General features: G+C 39.6%; 1 protein-coding gene across 1 annotated transcript in view; it reads right to left on the reverse strand.

Annotated features, from left to right (window-relative positions):
- CUNH12orf42 (chromosome unknown C12orf42 homolog) overlaps positions 1 to 22,906 on the reverse strand; it is a 109,680-nt gene that overhangs the window by 34,359 nt on the left and 52,415 nt on the right. The window contains exon 4 of the mRNA XM_040987993.1: positions 2,541 to 2,652. Within this exon, the coding sequence (XP_040843927.1) occupies positions 2,541 to 2,652 (112 nt within the window). The remainder of the gene's footprint in view (positions 1 to 2,540; positions 2,653 to 22,906) is intronic.

Here is a 22,906-nt window from a genome sequence, read left to right on the forward strand (position 1 = left end):
TGTACAGTTTCCTCATCAGAATCATTGCAGTAACCAGATGAAATCATCTGCTTAAAAATAATTATAAAGTTGAAAAATTCTTTCCTTAGCATTATTTCTGTATTTATTAACATAGCTGGATTTGCAAAGTTTTTCATCTTTTTTTTTAAATTTTCTTTACCTATATTTTTCAAAGATTCTTTATTTTGAAAGTCAATACATAGAAAAAGGGAAATATCCTTCTATCAGTGATATAACAAGTTCTTTTAATATTAATATACATAGGAAAAAAATCTCTTTTTAAACGTGTCCATCTATATGAGTTTCATTAAGCAGATTTTTACCCATTATCACAGAGTAGTTAAGTTTCTATCAGCTCAGTGACGTTTCCCCAAATATTTTTCAAAAACTGAAGTAACTTAAATGCTTTTCAACTAATAAATGAATAAACTGTGGTTAAATCCATACAAGAGAATGCTACTCAAAACCAACAGGAATGAACCACTAATATCCAAGGATGATTTCAAACACATTATGCCATACAAAAGAGAATAGATAGAAGCTGTCCCATGCCACAAGTTTGCATTCATGTAACATTATGGAAAAGGCAAAACAAATAAAAAGATAAAACAAATGGGCAGTTGTCACGGTGATGCTGGGGAGGAACTGACTGAGAAGGGACCTGGGAGAACTCATTTCCCTCTTTTCTTCAGAGGTTTTATCAGAATCTGTAATCATCTTGTCTGTTGAAACTTTTCAGCAGACTGAAACTAAGTCTGAAATTAACAACAGTGGTATACAAAATCCAGTCATAGTGTATGACAACAAAACTTTAAAATATGAATTTTGTATCATTTTGTCAGTTGGGAATGTAGGGTGATTCAGTAATGTCCATCAAAGGAAACCATGTAAATAAATTAAGACATACCATAAAATCTATTAGACAAGTTGTAAGAAAAAAAAAATGAGGAGACTATCAATGTGCTGATCTGTAAAGTTCCAAGACATGTGAAGTGAAGACAGCTAAGTGCAGAACATAGCTGCCCACCTGCACATGGATATTTACTCATAACACATGCTTTCATTTGCTTAGAGAAAGTGTTGAAGGATTTTCAAGGAAACATTAAAATTATTTTTATGGAAAAAAGTTCCAAGGCAAATTGAAACAGGGGTAGGAATAAGAGAGTTTGCCAATACTAACCCACCCACAAAGTTTTTAACTTCTTTTTTCAATCAAGGAAAATGTGAGGCTATATCTCAACATGATTTTTAAATGATGCCACTAAAATTACATGCACCAGGACTCTCATAAATTCAACAAATCATTTCAGCAGGCAACAAATCTTGCCATTATATAAATGCAAATAAATATATCAAAAATTACATTCTAAAGTAACACATTATCTAAGTAAAAAGGTAGCAGTTATCTGCTCTATCAATTGCTTTTTAAAAAAACCATTTACTCTTAGATAGTAAATTGAACCTGTAAATTCATTAGTCATTTTGGATTAATGAAAAGTCCTCAAACTGGAGTTGATGGGTAGTACAGAATTATTATGAAAGGCTAAGTGGCCAATATTCTGTAGAATGCAACTAACATGGTCATACTTCATTTGACACAACATGACACTCTCCTGTTTGCCTCTATCAATCTATATTGGAAAGTCATCCTTATATTTATATCTCCCATCACACAGACACACAGATACACACGCTTTGCAAAATTTTAATGCAGTTGACGATCAAATGACCCACTCTCCCTGCCTGAAGAGTAGCACAAGTCAACTAATATGCCCTCTCCTCCCAAATACTCTAACTAACTGCAAGGGGAAACCTAAGACCCAAGCCTGGACCATCAGCACCATTAAGTAAAATGTGGAGACTGTTAAGACACAGAGCTGAGGGCCCAGCATGACTATTCACCTTGCAAGTGCCAGGATCCTGTATGTGTGCACCAGTTTGTATCCCAACTGTTCCACTTTCCTTCAGCTACCTGCTTGTGGCCTGGGAAAGCAATGGAGGGCAGCCCAAAGCCTCGGGACCTTGCACCCAGTTGGGAGACCTGGAAGACTCTCCTGATTCCTGACTTCAGATTGGCTCAGCTCAGCCATTGGAGCCACTTGTGGAGTGAGCCAACAGATGGAAGATCTGTCTCTCCTTCTCTCTGTAAACTTGACTTTCCAATAAAAATAAATAAAATTTTTTAAAAAGACACAGAACTAAAATGAGCTTCTTTATCTCTGATAGGACAAGTTCTAAGAATCATATTTACCTATAGCCACCACAGCGTATTGCTGCCATGCTTTCTAAAAGGGAACCAACATGAGAATATTGCCAACAGTAGAAAATAAATGAAACAATAATTTTACCAGGGAATCCCAGGAACAGCCAGTTGTACTTCATGGATTCAGTAACTTCCCAAGCTAACATCTTCCTCTTTTGTTGCTATTTTGGAATATAACTCAAGTATTTTTCCATGAAGTCTTTATGAGTTTTACCTGTACATAGTCAATTTTTTTTTTTGGAAACTCTGGCTTTCATGGGATTATTTCATCATTTACCTGGAAAATGTAGAAAATTTATACTATTAAGTTTATGAGATTCACAGAAATTCTTCATATGATTAATGAATCTGGAACAGGGCAAAGCAGTTCTTTCAGAATGAGCGCTGGGCTATAAGTAGAAAATACACAAAATAAAATTAGTTTATAGTTCCAAAAGTAATCCATGTCACCCACCACCCTACCCTAAATTATTGCCATTGTAGAGGTATTTTTGCCTCTCAATTCTTTAAATGAAACGATCCTGAAAATAATTGAAATTAATTCTGTCTCTCCAGATATGTGTGTACATATACACAATATATATACATATCTATGCACGTGTGTATATCCATATATACTTATATATGTGTGTATATATATGTGCATACAAATAAAAGCTAATTAGTTTATTTTTATGTGCACTTAATTTTTTTAATTTGGTTACACTATGGACCACCCATTGTTCTATACACTAAGGATGCAACACTTGAAGTACCTTCCCTTATGAACTGACATTTTAGTGAGGGAAGAAAAACCAACAAAAATATCTATGATATAAGATGGTGCCTTTTCTCTGCTGAGATGAAAACTAAGACAAGATTGAAGGGAATAGGAGAGTACTAAGAGTTGTGGACTAACTCATATACAGAAATAAGTGAAATCTCAGATAGGGTGACATCAGAACAAAGACTCACAAGCAGACAGGATGTAGCCATGTGATACCATTGGTTGTTCTAAGTGTAAGAACAATCCATGTGGCAGAATATAGACAGAATGGAGGGCCTGGGTAAAAAGGGAAAGGAAGGCCCTCAACTCAAACTTTGTTATCTTACAGTAAACAGAAATGAAAAGTGAAAGATCTACAGATACAACATAAAGCCATACATAGTGAGTGTGTGATTTTAAGTAAAAATAACTCACAAGTGTATAATCATTGCATAATTTTTATTATATGAATTTAGCTCACTTGGATATTGTAAGGATAGCACTATTGAGAGATTATTAATATTATGTGATCCAGGTAACACTAACTTCTTGAGTCTATAGCCAGCCAATCCAGGGGCCAGTGCAGTGGCATACTGAGTTAAGAATCTGCCTGAGGGGCCCAGTGCAGACCCTAGTGGCTAAAGTCCTCACCTTAAATGCACTGAGATCCCATATGGGTGCTGGTTCATGTTGCTGACACCTGCTCTGCTTCGCATTCAGCTCCTTGCTTGTAGGCTAGGAAAGCAATAGAATACACCCCAAAGCCTTGGGACCCTGCACCTGCATGGGAGACCTGGAAGAAGCTCCTAGCTCCTGGCTTAGAATTAGCTCAGTTTAGTTTCAACCATTATGGCCACTTGGGTAGTGAATCAGCATAGGTAAGATAATTTTCTGTCTTCCCTATTCTCTGTAAATCTGACTTTTCAATTAAAATTTTTTTTAAAAAAAGAACTTATAAAAAACAAAAAAGAATCTGCTTGTGGCCACAACTTTCCATTGGGTGCAGATTCAAGTCCTGGCTATTCCACTTCAGATCTAGCTCACTGCTTGTGACCTGGCAAAGCAGCAGAAGCTGTCTCAAGTCCTTAGGCCCCTGCACCCATGAGAGAGTTGGGAAAAGCGCCTGGTGCATGGCTTCTAGCTCCTATCTCTAGACCTGCCCAACTTTGGCCATTTCAGCCATTTGGGGAGTAAACCAGCAGATGAAAGATCTGTCCTTCCTTCTCTCTCCATAACACTTTCTTTTAGTAAGCATAAATAAATTATAAAAATTAGTAAGTCAAATTGTCCATGCATGAAGGATAGGATACTACTTAAAAGGTGAAGCATATACATCCCATAATAATCCACACAGCCATATTGTGAACCCACCCCACCTATTCCCTGAGCAAAGGATTTGTGTCTTAAATCTGAAACTCTGAGTGAAGACACAATTTGAGGGACAGTGTTGTAGTGCAATGGATCAAGACACCACTTGCAATGCCTGCATTTCCATTTCTGTGTTTCTGGTTCAGCTTGCTGCTAATACATCTGGGAGATAGTGGTAAATGGCCCATGGACTTAGGCCCTTGTTACTCATGTGGGAGACCTGAGTGGAGTTCCTGGCTCCTGGTTCAGCCTGGCGTAGCCCAGCTGTTATGGACATTTGAGGAGTCAACCAGCAGACAGAAACTTTCTCTCTCTCTCTCTCTCTCTCTCTGTTTCTCTCTTTCATTCTCTCTCATTCTGCAAGAGAGTGGTGACACTAAGAGAGACCTGGAGAAAAAGCTATGTATTTTCTTGGTTAGCACCCCTGCCCGTCTGAAGAGTAGCTATGCATGGACAGCCTCAGACTGGAACCTGCAGGATTGTGAGCTCCTCTCCACTGCTATCAGCACAAGCTGGGACAACTTCTTGACATGCCCCATTTTTCAGTTTCTACCTTTTCCAGCTGGGGCTAATGATACTGCACAACCTTCCCCATTTGGAAGATGAAAATCTTATAACCAAGCTACAGAAGCAGTAAGCATTGGAAACACTCTACTCACTCCTACTCCAAGGCCCAACGTTCTTAACCTCACACTGCACAATGCATCTTAGTGTCACCGAAATGACAAATCCAGGGGTCAGAACCAGACATGCAAGGTAACGGAAAGGTTTCTCAGTGTTCCTCTCTCTCTTCCATCCACAGATATTCATGCCTGAATCCTATCAATTCCACCCTCTTGAAGACTCCAAGGCCCGTTCCCTCATTTGCAGTTCTCTGCCAACCACTAGTTTCTCCACGCACAGACCTGGTAGAACTTCATTTTCTCTTTCATATTGTCTTTTTAAAGCCAAGGCCTCAACATGGCACACATCAGATAAGTGACAGGAAAGAGCTGGGCAGATGTGCCAACATCAGAAGGCAGGAGATGCACAAACGAAGGACCAGAAATCTATCCTTTCATAAGCATTTTACCTTCTTAACAGTGCCCAATAATTTCCCATCATTTAAACATGGCATGAAAATTATCAGGATAACAAATCAAAATGCAAATGTTGACTCAGAATATCTCGAGCGGAGCTCAGGGATGTGTGCCACTGACCATCACCCCGGGTGACCAACACAATTGATAACAAGCTGCTTGTGACCTCGAGTGTGGCCCCAAGACCAGTAACACATGGCCTGGGAGTCTGTTGGATATGGGAATTTCTCTGATCCTACCAACTGAATTGTAACAAGACTCCCAGCTAATTCTAGACATGTGCTTAAGGAGTGAACCACAGTTTGTTCTGAATAGAAAATCAGTCTGCAGTATAAGTGTAATCATTACCCATCATTTATTTTTCTCTCTCCTCCTTATCTCATAGGTCTCTCCTCTATGATCTAAGTATGACAGACTAGGGAAACTGAGGCAAAAATGCTAATGCAGTGACTCCCGTACTATCCATCTTGGTCACCCCAACACCTAGCATGATTCCTGCTACATGTATGTGGCGTCATATCGAATAGAATTTACTTGTTTTAAGACATATTTGGAAACGCAGCAATGAATTCAGAAGTGTGCCTTTCATCGAGATATGATCGAACTGGAGTGAAACTGAATAAATGGGGAAATTATTCCACCTGTCATGGGTCTGGTAGAGTTTCCTCCTTGAAACAGTGAAAGTCTCATCATACCCGAGTGTAAAGACCTTGTTGCTTCCAATTGAATCACTAAAGTCAAACTCGTGCTCTATATATTAAAGCACAACCCACCCACCCCCAACCTTTTTTTTTTCTTTTTTGAGAAGAGCAAACTTTCACCACAAAGATACAAGAACAGTAAATATTGATCCTCTTGATAGATGGTGGCCCTCACGCAACAGGTCGCTCAAGCATCTGCTCGTTCCCGCCCGTCCTCCCCATTGTCAGGCAATAATGCCAAGTGGGCTCATGTGCTATCGGCTGCAGATTGCAAATATTTAAAGGAAATAAATTTCTCTGAATGAAAAGCACCTTTCATTGTTACCCTTTCCTCCTGAGTCATGTTGATTTGGGGCTGTGTACATTCCCAGCACCTGTACTTTTCAATTGTTTGTTTGCCAAGATCACTGCGGTTTTCTTGCAGGGTTTTAGGAACCGTTCGAAGTACAGTAGCCAGTGAAGGCATATTTCCTTTCTCTCTTGGCAATACGTAAGGGAAGCAGGGCTGACAGGACACCCGGCAGTAACCGTACTTAGAGAATATGGAAAGACAGGAAGAGAAATTGGAGCTCCTTTGTCTGTTGAGTTGTCCCACAGCCTACCAAATCTACGACTGCTGCAGGCCAGAGAGAAAAGCGTGGATTTCCTCCAGCTTTGTCATTTCACATTGGTTTCTCAGAAATTCAGAACCGTTCTTTAATGGATCACTAAGACCCAAATAATAACTGAATAATAAGAATGTAAGAAACAAAAATGTAAGTTCCACGAGTGGAAAATTAAATGGTGGTTAAAGATGGAAGTTAGAATACTAACCCAAGGATCTAAATAGAAACACTGAATAACATTTCTGTTGCTTCCACATGTAGCATAATATATCTGATATAGTACAACTATTCCTGTTGCTCTTAGTCAAGACATTTAGTCTCTTCCAACTGAACTATGTGCCATACCAAGTCACAAGAAAACAGACTACTTCTGGGTACCAGGACCTAATCATTATAGATAGCACATTACGCTTAGAGACAAAGATTAGGGAAGACAGTAGGCCCATCTCTGACCTTAACATGAATTATGTTTCAAACAGAATACTTCAGCCTCTACCAACACTACCACTTGAAAAGATACCTATCACTTTTTTATTTCTTTTTTTTTCTTAAAAAAAATTATCTATTTTTATTGCAAAGGCAGATTTACAGAAAGGAGAGACAGAGGAAAAAATATTCCATCTCCATTGGTTCATTCCCCATTGGCTGCAACTGCCGGAGCTGAGCCAATCCAAAATTAGGACTCAAGAGCCAGGAGTCTGTTCTGGGCCTCCCAAATGGCTGCAGGGTCCCAAGGCTCGGGGCTATCCATCCTCTGCTGCTTTCCTGGCCCATAAAGAGGGAGCTAGATGGGAATGGAGCAGCCGGTATACGAACCAGTGCCCACTGGGATCCTGGCACTTGCAAGGGGGAAATTTAGTTAATTGAGCCATCGCACTGAGCCCCTACTTATCACTTTAATCGCATCCTATTTCCATAAAAAAAAATATTTAGGAAGCCACACTTCTCCGTTTTTCAATTCTTATAGCTTTGATAAAGCAAATGCCCAGATCTCAGCACAGCAGCACATTATGTTCCGTGGCCACAGAGAATAGAGTTCAGTACTAACATGCTATAATGAGACTCCCAAGATGAAGGCTTGACTGTGAAATACTGCAGAATTTGGAGCTGCTGCAACCATCTTTTTTATGATTTATTTTTTTAATTGGAAAATCAGATATACAGAAATGAGGAGAGACAGAGAGGAAGATCTGTTGTCCATTGATTCACTCCCCATGCAGGTGCAGAGTCACAAGACTTTGGGCCATCCTCCATTCCTTTCCCAGGCAGGGAGCTGGATGGGAAGCAGGGTCACCAGGATTAGAACTGGCACCCATGTGGGATTCCAGCGTATGTAAGGTGAGGACTTTAGCCACCAGGCTACTGTGCTGGGCCCACTGCAGCCATCTTATCATCATGAGGCAAGCACCATGGATTATTTCAGATAGCTTGAGCTGAGTGAGCTTCACACTCTTACCTATTCTGTCTCATCCCAAAAACTCCATTTTCAAAAAGAAGGTTCAAAAAATAGTCTGGATTCATGCAAATGAGTTTCACTGTTGGTGAAACTAGTCAGTTCTCACAAGGTTGATATTGACAAGGATAATATCTTTGTCACCAACTAAACAAAAAAACCTAGGTAATTTTCTCCTGCCAAAATGAAGCAGATGATACCTGTACACCTAAAATAAAGAGGTATTTCGTTGTTCCTTTGTTAATATGTGTTTTATTTACTTACTTGCTTATTTGAAATTTTGAGTCTCTCTCTCACACACACACAGAAAAAGAGAGAGAGAGAGAGAGAGAGAGAGAGAGAGAATCTTACATTCTCTAGTTCATTTCCCAAATGGTTACAGGGACAAGGGTTGTGCCAGGACAAAGCCAGGCATAATAAAAAGTCATCAGATCTCCTACATTGACATCAGGAAACCAACCTGTCATTACTGCCCAAGTTCATGAGTAAGAATTTGGATCAGAAGTGGAACAGCCAGGACTGGAAGGGGCACCACAATATAGGATGCCAGCATTGGCAAACAGTGGCTTAACCCACTGCGTTACATAGCCAGTCCTAGATACTGTGTTATTGTCAGTACCTGTGGTGAGCCATAGAATAAAAAAGTGAAATGAATTTGCTTTCACTGCAATTGGAAGATTTCCATGGAATTGTATAACATACAAATCACATCGCCATTTTCACTTTCTTTTAAGATTTTGAAAGTGCACAGAGGGGATGAGGTATTCAACCCAGCACTGAAGACGCCATGTTCCACATCTCTAAACCTGGATTGAATTCAAAGCTCTAGTTTCATGACTCCAAATTCCCATGGGTGCACATGGTGGCTCAGCAGTTAGGTCCCTGGCACCCACAATATCCCAAATTTGGCTCTGGAGGTTATGGACATTGAGGAACAAACCTGTATATAGAAGTACTCTTACTTTCTCCCTTTCTCCCTTTTTTTTCCTCTCGTTTTCTCTCTACCTCTCAATTTTTTAATTACAGGAAATGTCAGAGGAACAGGAAAACACCACTGCATAAATTTAGGTTTAAAATTAAAATTTACAAAAAAAATTAATTTGTATGAAGAACTACATCTTTTTAGAAAGCTTTTCTTCAAATTATCATCTCTAATATTAAAATCTTTGTTTCAAAATAATTTATCAGAAATGCATCCAAATGTCATTGATCTATAAAATAATTTTAGCACTTCTAGTAACAACTGTACCAGCAGTCTTCTCAAAATTAACACTCAAAAATCATTTGCTACTTTTAAAAATGAAATTGTTAAAAGTATATATTGTGAAGAGCTAATAAAAGAGTTTGCAAGGCCTGGTGCAATAGCTTAGCGGATAAATCCTCGATTTGCACCTGCCAGGATCCCATACATGCACCATTTCATTTCCCAGCTGTTCCACTTCCCAACTAGCTCCCTGCTTGTTGCCTGGGAAGACAGCAGAGGATGGTCCAAAGTCTTGGGATCCTGCACCTGCGTGGGAGACTTTGAAGAAGATCCTGGCTACTGGCTTCAGATTGGCTCAGCTCTGGACACCGTGGCTACTTGAGGAGTGCCGCCACTTGCTGAATGAACCAGAAGATGGAAGATCTTTTTCTCTGTAAATCTGCCTTTACAATAAAAATAAATAAATTTTAAAAAAAAAAAGAAAAAGAATTTTGCAGAAAAAAAAACTTACAGTCAGCTAACATTCTAAATCAATAACTTTTATTTGACATAAAACATGACCTCAGACTATGAATTTTCTCATGGTGTAAACTTATATTGTTTTCTGTGTTACTGTAAACCCTACCCTCTTTACATGTGTTAAAGCACTTTCGACGGGGAACACTTTCTATTTTAGCACCATTAACTGAATTTTCTTTCTGTTTCTTCAACAAGTAGGCCCTTATTTCCATTTTCTGTGTTGGCCCTGACAATACCTACACAACAGTATTCTAGGAGCCAAGCAGGAGGAAAGGGCCCCAGGTGCCACAAATCCCTGTTCACATTTCTAGAAACTGATTCGTCTCAGTGTTGGAAGCCTCTCTAACATAATTTTGTCAGACTAAGTCCTTGTCCAACAGAAAACATAGCCCAATGTGTAGCTTCTCAGCATCCCACTGTGTGAGGTCCTTTTCCCACTCCTAGACATGGGGAACCTCTAGATGCAGGGTTTTGGGGATGGCATGGATCAACTCATATCCTTGTCATTGCCATGGAGACTTGCACTAGGAGTCACCCTAATCAGCTAGGACAGTAACCAATCACTTTTTTCTCACCTTATTATTTTTACTAATTTCTTAACTAATATAAAGAGAATAGAACTCATGTACTTCCTAAATACAATCTTACAATATAAAGAAGCTTCTTTCCCTTCTCCCTCTTTTCCCCCTTTCTTTCTTTTTTTTTTAAGGTTTATGTATTTATTTTAAACTCAGTATCACAGAAGGAGGGGAAGAGAAAGAGAGAGAGAGAGATCTTCCATTGGCTTGTTCACTAGCAGATGGCTGCAGCAGCCAGGATTGGGCAAGGCCGAACCTAGGAGTTCTGGATCTTCTGCATTGGTGGCAGGGTCCCAAGCACCTGGGTCATCCTGTGCTACATTTTCCAGGCCATTAGCAGGGAGTAGGATTGGAAGTAGAGCTGACAGGACTCCAGCCAGTGCCAAGGTGAGATAGTGTCACCGCCAGCAGCTTTATGTGCTATGCCACAACACCAGCCCCTTCCTTTCCATTTTTCTAATAACATGTTTTTAATTTACTTTGTAGTTACAGGCTTAATGCTCTATCTACTGAATAAAGAGCTCAACACAATTAGAAGTACAAAGTATGCAGTTCACTAGAAATACAAAGGGCTGTAAACAATAATCATATCCTAAGATGCAAATTTCAGTTGCATACATTTAAGGTCAGATTTTTTTTTAGCATTATAAATCATGGAAAACATGAAATACCTATCTTTTGGGGTTTGTCTTCTTTTGTTAAACATAATAGCCTGTTGCATAAAATTTTGTTGCAGATGACAGAATTTCATTATTTTTATGACTAATACTCCATTATGCATATATACCATATTTCCTTTATGCAATCATCAATTGATGGGCATCTAGGCTGATTCCATATCTTAGTTATTGTAAATTGAGCTGCTTTAAACACTGAGATATAGGATACTCTTTCACATGCTGATTTCATTTCTTTTCCATATATTCCCAAAAGTGAGATGGTTGGATCTTATGTTTCTATTTTATTATTTCTGATTAATTACTATACTATCTTCCATAAGATTGTACCAGTTTACATTCCCACCAACAATGTGTTAGGCTATCTTGTTCTCCACATGCGCACTAGCATTGTTTTTTTTAATTATTATTTTAGTATGATAATCATTCCAGTTAGGGTGAGGCAATGCCCCATTGTGGTTTTTACTGCATTTCCCTGTTGGCTGAGCATTTTTTGTGTCTTCTGATCATTTGTAGTTCATCCTTTGAAAAATGTCTGTTGATGCCCTTTGCCCATTTCTTGACTCAATTAGTTGTTTTGCTTTGGTTGAATTTCTTGAACTCCCTCTATATTGTAAATATCAATCCTTTATCAAATGCACACTTTTTAAACCAAACCTACAACTTTCAAAAGTTTGTTGAAATTTTTAGCCATACATGATCTCTTTCTTTATCCTTCTGGATGACTGAATTTTCTTTTAAGGCAGTGATTTTTAACCTTTTTCCAAATCCTGTGAGGTTTTCTTTTTTATATAAATAGGGTCACCCAAAAGTTCATGGAAAACGTGTATTGTGAAAAACTCCTTTTAAAACAGCATATCTGAAATAGATAAAATTTATTTCTTTTATGTGAACAAAGAGTGAAAAAAATCAATTAACTTCTCATGGATTTCAAAATCTATTTGCACCAAAATCAACTTTGAATTGTATTTTTTTCAGAAACTTTGTGAAGTGCTCTCATGCAGGGATGTGAGTATTTGACATATATTACAATAATTTCTAATAGCCTCTGATATTCTTAAATGGCACAGAGGTGTTAACAGTAGAAACAAGCTACTATATTCACTTAGTTATGACTTCGCTCTTTCAAATGCAGCCAGGTCTCCTCATATATGTCAAGTTTTCCCTTCATAATGCTATAAACAAAAATTGATCTGATATGTGATACCAGCCATCTTTCTCAGGCACCAATTCATAGATTATTATAAAGAGCCCAATACACATACCTAAGGTTAATACATTGAAGATATATATGTGTGCAGTGCCAGATCAGCACACAGCTATAATATGTGACCCAATGTGCCAAAGGCGGAAGAAATTATAAGTCAACATCTCCTCAACAACTATGGACATAAATGCATTATTAAATCTAACAATACTACTTCCCAAGAAAACAAAATTTCAAGTTTTTTATTTTCAGATTCTCCTTAGCGATGCAGTTTGGGTCATACTTGGACAAAGGAGTCATAATTCAATTATCCAATGATTTATTACAAAGCACTTGGCCCACACTGGATATTTGGATGTGCAAACATCAGTGTATTACACTCCCTCCCATCCCAGGCTTCGCATTTCAGATTTCATTAGCCAATAAAGCCAGGTTTATTTATAATAAAGTTAAGCCCTTCAAACCCCTGACCATGGAAACCAGATTTTGAAATAATTCAGATTTGTGTTTCTGTTCTTTCTAATTAAGGGTAATATCGGGAAGCACAGACAGTGGGTAGCATTGTTCAAGCACCATGGGTTTAAGAAAGAAAATCTGATTATCAGCTCATGTCAGAAGCCAAGCGATAATGCAGCTTAGCTTTCGTTTGGGCTTTTTCTCTAGCCAAAAGATAATTACTGTTCGTGAGGCCTTACGTAAGTGTATCTAATATCTAAGGCCCCAAAATTTGTGAATAGCAAAAGCACACAATATGCAAAGAAGAATTTCTGTGTTTATTATTTCTATGGCTTATTCCATCATGATAATTTCATTATCTAGCAAAGTCAAACCTCTAAAATCAAAGTATGATTTCGTAAAGGACAAGAAGTTAGATGTGCTGACAAGGTTTTCTCCTCCATTTCCTCCAGTGAAAGTTATTTCTGATAAAAAAAGATAGACCAGTCAGAATTTTAATAAGAAATTTACTGAACATGACTCAGTTACTTATTAAGGTCATTACATAAACAGCTGTTAAGCTTCTGTGTGTAGAGAGATATTTTCCCTTCATAAAACTGTTATTTATCAATCTTGGGCAATAGATAATAAACATAATGCTTCCCATCAAACAACAGGAAAAATGTAAATGTTAAAAGTACTTTGGGCACAAGCAGAAAGGTGCCGTGGAAAACACTGCATTTAAGCCAAAACATAAGAGTGTATTACAAAGAACTACTAGGAATCCAAGGCAGACAATTATTTGAGCAGAGAAGTTTGGAATATAAAATAAATCTAATTATGAAAATAAATAAGTCAAGTTGAGTAATTCTCAGGATAGGTTTGCTGAGATCTTCCAAATCAAAATGAAGCAGCTGCTTTGGGAAGAAAGAGGAAGCATGATTGTCCTTAATTGAAGATGTTTACTTCCTTAGGGATCAATTTTTGGTTTTCTATTCAGTAAATACCAGCATCAACTAACACTTTAGTTTGTACTTACAATGGGTCAGGCATTGTTCAAAATACTTGACACATTTAACTCATCGATTCCTAATGAAATTAAATTTGATTATCCCTGCTTTACAGATGAGAAAAGATGGTAAGTAAATCTCCTAGCTGCCTTCCACCACACCAAATGTTGTGTTTAGGGCATTTGATTTCAGTCATCTTTGTGATTTTATTCAGAGTTGCAGATTTCTAACTTGTGGTTCAAATAGTTTTTCCCTTTGCATTCCCCAATTTTATTCTGTTTGACACATACGAAAAGACAAAGACATGGGGAGTGTAACTCCCTAAAACCTCTGCACTTAGCCTTTCTGCTCTTGCTAGGGTACAAAGATATACTAACGCCAAAAAGCAAATATGGCAGAAGTGGACCTGCCATCACACACACTCATCTCACTCAACTGCTTACTTCAACCCGCTAAATGCCTCCTGCAACACCACAAATTAACGTGCATTTTGTCCACTTTACAGTCACAGAAATCACTAAACTTGTCAAAGGCTATCAATTACTAACGAGAGGGAAGAGCCATTGGGGAAACAATTTGCATTTGGAAAGGAAGTCCAGATTTCCATAATGAAGATTCAATATTGAAGATTCAAGAAGATCAGAAAATGTCCATACTTATGAGTTTCCTTTCCCTATATTCCTAAGACCAAACTTGAACAACTGAAGATGCAAACTAAATATTTTCCACTAGTAGAACTAAGGTCAGTTGAAGCAAAATTAACTATAGCATTTACCCTAATACAAAAAGTCAGACAGAAACATAAGAAAACGACAGACCAATATCCCCAAAGAACGCTGATGCAAAAACCCACACACACACACACACAACAAAAACACAAGCAAACTGAATTCAACTTCACATTAAAAGGATTATACTTCATGACCAATTGGGATTAGTTTTCTTGGAACACAAGGGCAATCCAATCAATATAATATGCTGCGCTGACAAAAGACAAATTCCACAGGATCATTTCAGTTGATGCAGGAAAAGCATTTGACAAGACTCAATGAATTTTCCATGAAAAGGACACTTATTATTATACCTCAATATAACAAAGGTCATAAATGAAAAGACTAGACCTACCATCATATTCGATTGCTACTGTTAAAGCTTTTTCACTAAGATCAAGAACAAGGCAAGGATGACCACTCTTATATCTATTCAATGTATTACTGCAATGCTGTCCAGAGCAACTAGGCAAGAAAAAGAAACAGAAGGCAGGAAAACTGGAGTCAATGAGGTATAACATTAGAATGGCTGTTATCAGAACAAAAGCCCAAAGGAGAATGTGAAGAAATCAGGAACTTGATGGCATTTGGTGATATAAAGTATTGTAACCATTATGAAAACAATATCATGATTTCTCACATTTTTGTTTAAAAAAACTAAAAATAGGGCTCAGCATGGTAGCCTAGCAAATAAATCCTCATCTTCCATGTGCAAAGATTCCATTCGGCTGTCGATTCATGTCCTGACTCCTCCACTTCTCACCCAGCTCTCAGTTTGTGGCCTGGCAAAGCAGTCGAGGACGGCCCAAAGCCTTGGGATCCTGCACCCACGTGGGAGACCCAGAAGAACCTCCTGGCTCCTAACTTCAGATGGGCTGAGCTCTGGTCAGTGCAGTTACCTGGGAGTAAACCAGCAGACAGCAGGTCTTTCTCTCTGTTTCTCCTTCTCTCTGTATATTGGCTCTTCTAAGAAAAATAAATAAATCTTTAAAAAATGAAAAATATAATTCCTATATTAGTACCAATGCCACTTTGATAGAGTGGAAATCAGGGTCTCAAAGAGATATTTGGAAGCCATTTCCTAAAAACCATTATTCATAACAACCAGCAAGTGAAATCAATTCAAGTTTCCACAGCTGAGTGGATAGATAAAATATTACATATATATGTATGTGTATGTATATGTATGTATGTATATGTGTGTGTGTATATATATGCAAAAAGGAAAGACATCTCATCACATATTCAAAATGGATCAACCTTGAGAACCTTACATTAAGTGGAATTAATCAGTCACTAAAACATACATATTGCATGATTCCATTTTGGTTCTTTGAGAGGCAGACAGAGCAAGAGACAAAGAGAAACAGAAAATGGAGACAGAGAGAGCTCTCCTCTGCTGGCTCACACCCCGAATGTCCAGGACCTAAAAGCTGAATCCATCTCCCCCAGTGAATGGCAGGACTCTAACTAAATGAGCCACTGCTTGCTACCTCCCAGGGTGCACATTAGCAAGAAGCCAAATCAGAAACGGGCTGGAACCCGAACCCTAGCACTCCAGGAGGCAATATGAGCAGCACAAGCAGCATCCTACGCACCACTTCCAACACGTGCCCAACAATCCCGTTTACAGAGGAAAAGTTTATTCCATGAGGAAACATTCATGGAAACAGGAAGTAGAACAAGAGGGGAAGAAGAGAAAGTCGGGGAGAGTTGTTACACAATGAGTCTAGTCTGTGCACTTTGCCAGATGGAAAAGCTCTGGGAGCTAGCATACAGCAACATGAACATACTTTTGCAGTGTACACTTGATATGGCTGATGAATCTAGTTGTGTATGTAAAATAAATAAAAGTGAGCTCATATAAAAAAAGAAAAAACATTTCTCCAAAATTGATCTCATTATCCCGCCTGGGCCAATAGAATACACATAACATGGACACGGAACCCCATGATGGAGAAGCAAGGGACCAAGCTGAGTCCCCAGGAGCACCTGTTCTGACACTGCTGCTTGTATACTCAGAGATGCACTTGTCAGGAGGCACTAGCATCCCTGGATAGATTCACTTTGCAGTTCTCTTCTCAGGACGCATTTGACTTACAAGATTAAGCACCCAAGACTTAACTTTTCTCTTGTCTTATACTTATTTTTTGTCTTTTTGTTTTATGCTCTGAATCTCCACAACTTTTTATTGCAATCTCTTATCACATTTTTCTTTTCAGCAATTACATATCTGATTCTACAAACTCTGCTTGCTGATTGCTTCTTTTAAAAAGGACACAGCTGTTCTTAGTTTGTGGGTTTTCTCAGGATCTTTCAGCGGATACTAATTAGATGCCTTTTTATGAGTGAATTTTTCTTCCGGTTTCTGAATTATGTCAATGTCCTCACTTTGCATTTTCTCTAGCAGATCTTTCTGATTTTTCTGTTTTGTGTAATTGATTTTCCTTGAATTCTAGAAGACCTTGATATCTTTAATAAAGGTGAGCTTGTTGGGTTTCTTTTTCTTTTCCTTTTTTTTGGGGGGGGGCGGGGTATAAACTTGTTTCTATTACTTGAATAATTCAAGACTTTTGAGATTTTTGGTAGAGGGGCTTAACAAAGGCTCAGACAGGTGAACTGGCTGACGTCCTTTCACTGGTGGGTGGGCCCGGGCTGTTCCAAATGTCACAATCATAGGGTCTCATTCCAAGGCACCAATTTCCACTCTTGGAGTGTTGATCCTCCCTCAGGAAACCCTCTTGAAAGATACTGTCCGGTTTTATTCTGCATATCTCCACCTTCTTGTCATCAGCCTCGAGAGGAAAATGATTTACCTTATGGGAGGAGTTTGAGGAAAAGAAGTTGAGCCGACCTGACTCAACCCCTCCTTCTAGGTCTCTGAAGTCTACAGAAAGCAACTGACTCTAATCAGCCTCCAGCCCTGTGGCAACTGTATCAGGAAGAAATCTCAGTAAATCTGAGACTGAGATACCATGTTTACAACTAAATCCAAGAGATGCCAGCACTGCTATTCTACTTTGCATCACGGTGTGAACCTTGGGCCTGGGTCCCACTGGCAGGCCCAGGGAGCTTGACTCCTGAGCTCCTCCGAAACAAACTAAATCAGAATCTCAGCGATGGAACCCAGGAGAGTATGCTTTATTTAACAAGACCCCCATGTGAGCCCCACTAAAGTCTGGGAAGCATTGCAATGACCTGTTTTCCAGTGTTTCTCTGTTCAGTCTACATATTGGAACTTCAGCCCTTCTTCACCACTCCCGAATTCAATTCTCCTTGGCTAGAAGACAGTGAAATGTTTTGGAAACTGTTCAAAGGATTCAAATGAGATAATACCCAAAAATGTCAAAACCCAGGCAAGGCAAGCTATTACTAGTGAGCTAAAATCACACATCCATGTAAGCCTTAAAATTGGGAGATCCTGGGAGCTGTGGCCATGTCAAGATGGAGAAAATTGCCATTAAGAAAAAATTGTCATGTCTGAACCTGGAGGATGAGACATCTTCTTGTCTCTAGGGTCATTGAGTATTCATATCATTAGGTGATTATATCTTATCTTCAGATTAATTCTTTTAAAGATTTATTTATTTTACTGGAAAATCGGGTTTGCAGAGAGGACGAGAGACAGAGAGGAAGATCTTCCCTCTGCTGAGTCACTCCTCAAGTGGCCACAACTGTCAGAGCTAAGCTGATCAGGAGCCAGGAACCTCTTCCGGTCTCCCATGCAGGTGCAGAGTCCCAAGGCTTTGGGCCATCCTCAACTGCTTTCCCAGGCCACAAGCAGGGAGCCGAATAAAAAGTGGGGCCACCAGGACATGAACTGGCATCCTCTGGGACCTGGTGGATGCAAGATGAAGACTTTAGCCACTAGGCTACTGCATCAGGCCCAGATTAATTTTATAAGTACACATTTTCTTGTTCTTCACAAAGTCACCAAGGGTTTCCATTGTGGAGCAACAATGTCAGCATCCCACAGCTGGTTGGAGTTGCAACTGCTCCACTTCTAATCCAGCTTTCTGCTAATATGCCTAGGAAGGCAAAGAACAATGGCCCAAATGCTTGCACATCCAGGTGGACTTCCCGGCTGCTTGTTTTTAATATTCCATTGCTGGCAGCTGCCAGCATTTAGAAAATGAATCAATGAATGGGGAATTTTTGTCCATGTCTTTCAATCTCTGACTCTGTGTGTGTGTGCCTTAGCCTTTGAATAAATAAATACATTTAAAAATACATCAGTTAAGCTCTAGAGCAGCAGCTACATAAGGACTGTAAACCTTAAGGAATTCATACACTATCATGAGCAAAAAGGTATTTATAAATCAAATGCTTACATAATAAGTAATGTTAAAAGAAAACCAGCGTGTCCCAAATCCTAGCAGATAAATAGAGGAAAGTGAGAGAAACTGAATGTTATAAAAAGAACTTTGACTTGAGAATAAAGCCCAGCATCCGTTCATTTATTCAACACAATTTTTTAAGTGATTCCTATTCCAGGCACTGTATTAATCTGTATGTGAATAAACCAACCCAATATCATTTAAAAATGTTTATACTTAGCAAGCCAGTCAGCTTATCTCTGCCTAGGTGCCATATCAACTACACACACGTATAAAGCAAAGCAAGTAAGTACACAGCAAAGGAGTGGTTTCTTCCCACTCATCTCTAAAGAGCACAACAATCGAGAGATTGCCAAGAAATGTCAGTTTTCCTGAGGGCAACGCCAGACACAGAGCCCAGCACACAGCAATAATCAAAGATGACCAGTCATACCCGGCATTGTAGCCTAGTGGCAAGAGTCCTCGCTTTGCACACACCGGCATCTCCTATAGGCGCTGTTTGGCTTGTATTCCAGCAGCCCGGCTTCCCATCCAGCTCCCTGCTTGTGGCCTGGGAAAGCAGTCAAGGATGGCCCAAAACCTTGAGACCCTGCACCCAAGTGAAAAGCCCGAAAGAAGCTCCTGGCTCCTGGCTTTGAATCGGCTCAGCTCTAGCCATTGTGGCTGTTTGGGGAGTGAACCATCGGACAGAAGATCTTCCTCCCTGTCTCTCCCTCTCTCCGTAAATCTGACCATTTGGATAAAAAATAAATAAATAAATCTTGAAAAAGAAGATGCAATTGGGCCCGGCGCGGTGGCGCAAGTGGTTAGGGTCCTCGCCTTGCACGCCTGGGATCCCATATGGGCGCTGGTTCTATTCCAGCAGCCCCACTTCCCTTCCAGCTCCCTGTCTGTGGCCTGGGAAAGCAGTCGAGGACGGCCCAAAGCTTTGGGACCCTGCACCAGCTTGGGAGATCCGGAAGAGTCTCCTGGCTTCGGATTGGCATAGCATCGGCCGTTGCAGCTCACTTAGGGAGTGAATCATCGGACGGAAGACATTCTTTCTTCTCTGTCTCTCCTCTCTGTATATCCGCCTTTCCAATAAAAAAGTAATAAAAATAAATCTTTTAAAAAAAATTTTAAAAAGAAGATGCAATTGAAACTAATTCATGTAATTAAAAAAAAATGACCATTCACCAGATAACATTTAATAAGCAAATTCAAACAATGACAGCCTCACATTTGATGAGCGAAACAAGGCAGATGGGAAAGAGTCCCGTCGCAGCAATTGGGAGACTACTGCTTGGAGCGGAGTAACTGGACCAGTCGCTGTGTTTCCCTGAGCAAATTGGGGTGTTCTGCAGCCTCAGGTTCTTTGAGGGGGCAGGGGCTGCATCCTGCCTAAGTACCAACAGCTCCAGGTAAAAATACCTATCAACACGTCAGTTTACCTGCTTAGGCTGAACTCAAACTAACTTTTTGAATCTCCTCCCCAACCCCCAAGATGGTGTTAAAGCCCCAGGTAGGTGGACTTTTACATCGAGTCTGGTTTTATTTTTCACTTGAAAATGTAATGTGTAGACTAGAAAGTTAACACACACTTATTCCTGAAAAAAAAAAAAAATTCCAGTTTAAAATCTAAAGAGTAAAAATTAACCAGTCACTTCATGTTTTTAGCAAACACACTTACTATTGTGTGGGGCCTTATTGTCCCTCGTGGTGAATAAAAGCCTTTAAAAATGTATACGGCTAGTACTGAATGCCGTGTCAAATCTATTGGCACTGCATGTTTAAACACCTGCGTCTCATCACCAGCCCTTCACAATATTGTTAAACAATAATTATACTTATGATGAGTAATGAATCCAAATATATTCTTCCTCAAGATGCATTCATTCTTGTGTTTTAAGTAATCCATTAAGTAGCCTATGAAAGCTACTGTGATAAAGCAAGATGCATAAATATATTCATATACTACTCAATAAAGTTTTCAAGTGATTATAGTAAATCATAAAAATGTCATCTTTTTCTTAGAGAATTCTTGCCTGTTTATCTGAGAATGATCCATTTTTGCTTACCACCATTTTAAATTTCACTTGTTTAATCAGATTTAAATCTCAAAAGCTGAAGGTTTCACTTTGAAATTCGACCAAATTTAGGTTTTTTTTTTCCATATTTGAAATGGAAATCAAAACTTGAGATAAAGGCTAAGCTTGTCTTGGAGGCCACCCCCGTACTTTGCTTACGACTGACATTTGCTGATGGATTTAGAGACCCTCAGAGGAAATAATTCACCTACTTCCCCAATCAGAGAGACTCCAGCATGCCAATCACTGTGCTCAAAAGGATCTGTTCCCTGAAAAAGATGCACAAATATAAAGGACACTGGTCAACGGAAGGACGGTAACAGCTGATGGGCATGGATGTCTGGGACCTACAGCAACCTTCAGAGACAGTTGTTAATCCACTGAGCAGGTATTAGAAGTGAAGGCATTGAGAGTGAGACATAGCTTCCAGCGTCACAAGGCAGCAAACAGAAAGGTTAGATTTGAACTCAGACCGTCTGGCCTCGGGGTATTATCAGCCTCATCCCAGTCCTCAAGCAATTATTTAGTTTTCCGTCGCTCGAGTAATATGAGGCCACTTCAAAAAGCTCATGGAAAATGGAATTAAAAGGAAAGTTCATTTCTGGTGCAAACGCATTTTGAAATACATGCCTATGGTTTCCAAAACTTTCATGGAGAATGCGTATTGTAGAAAAACTACTCATGGCTCTCAGATTCCACATTTCAATGAACTTTTAAAAAGTTGAGCTGGAAGCAAATGCCAGCAAAGTAAACTGGAATACAGTCAAGAGCTTATTGGAAATGCCAAATTCCACTCAGGAACTAAGCTTGGCTTTGGATTCCTCTTGCCTGGTCCTCCCTTACAGACTTTGCTTCAGCACTATTCTTCCAACATTCTGAGCCCTGACATGCATCTGACCTACCTAGTCTGACCAACACCCAGGCCAGAATGACATACTTACTTACGGGAGCTATGACTCACCAGGGGAGTTTCCACAAGGTCCCCACCAGATCCACCCCCAAAACAGATCTCGCACATGCAGGTTCTAGGTCTCCACCTGGCATAGACTACCTCCTCTGCCCTGACGTATGTATGAGCAGTGGATATTGTGGCCCAGCCCACCCCACCCAGGATTGTTAGATGCCTGCAGGTACTACAGCCAGGACCAACCAAATCTGTTCCCATCCCCAGTATAAGTAAGTATTGCAGGTTTCCATGGTCATGTCTAACTTAACCCGTCACCACCCTTAGCTCCCAAGCAAACCAGCAGAAACTGCAGTTCCTCAGAGGAGGGCCCACACATCTCTCAAAGAATCCAACCTTGGCAAGTGAGTAGGTCAGCTCTGGAAGAGAGTGGGCCAGATAGAACCTGGCTAACCTTAGCTCACTGGCATATATATGAACCAGGCTGGAATGTGGGGAATGCTGGGCTAGGCTATCACACCTGCTGGTTTGCATAGGTCAGGAACGGAAGCAGAATGGGCAGGGCCATGCTGTGGTATCAGCCAGCAAGAGTTGGGACTGGGATTCATTGCTTGCACTATGGTTATGCAACAAGGTGGAGGAATCCACCATGGGGGGAGGGGTATGGGAGGGGTGGGGGGGATCCCCAGCGCCTATAAAACTGTACTACATAATATAATGTAAGCAACAATAAAAAAAAAAAAAGAGTTGGGACTGGGGACAGGTCAGGTCAAGTCAGACTACAGCATCCATTGGCAAAGGTCAATAAAGAATGGTTTCACCCAATAAACCCTGATTCCTCAACCCTTCCCATCCTGATAAATGATGCAAACATCAATAATAAAATGTTTTAAATTAAAAAAAAATTTAAAGAAAGAAATTTTTGAGGATCTTTGTTTGATTCAAGAAACCCTTTTGACCCTCAAGGTCATACAAATACTCCAAT

This window comes from Ochotona curzoniae, unplaced genomic scaffold (genome assembly GCF_017591425.1).
Source record: "Ochotona curzoniae isolate NIBS_2020 unplaced genomic scaffold, NIBS_Ocur_1.0 contig_1014, whole genome shotgun sequence".
NCBI lineage: Eukaryota > Metazoa > Chordata > Mammalia > Lagomorpha > Ochotonidae > Ochotona > Ochotona curzoniae.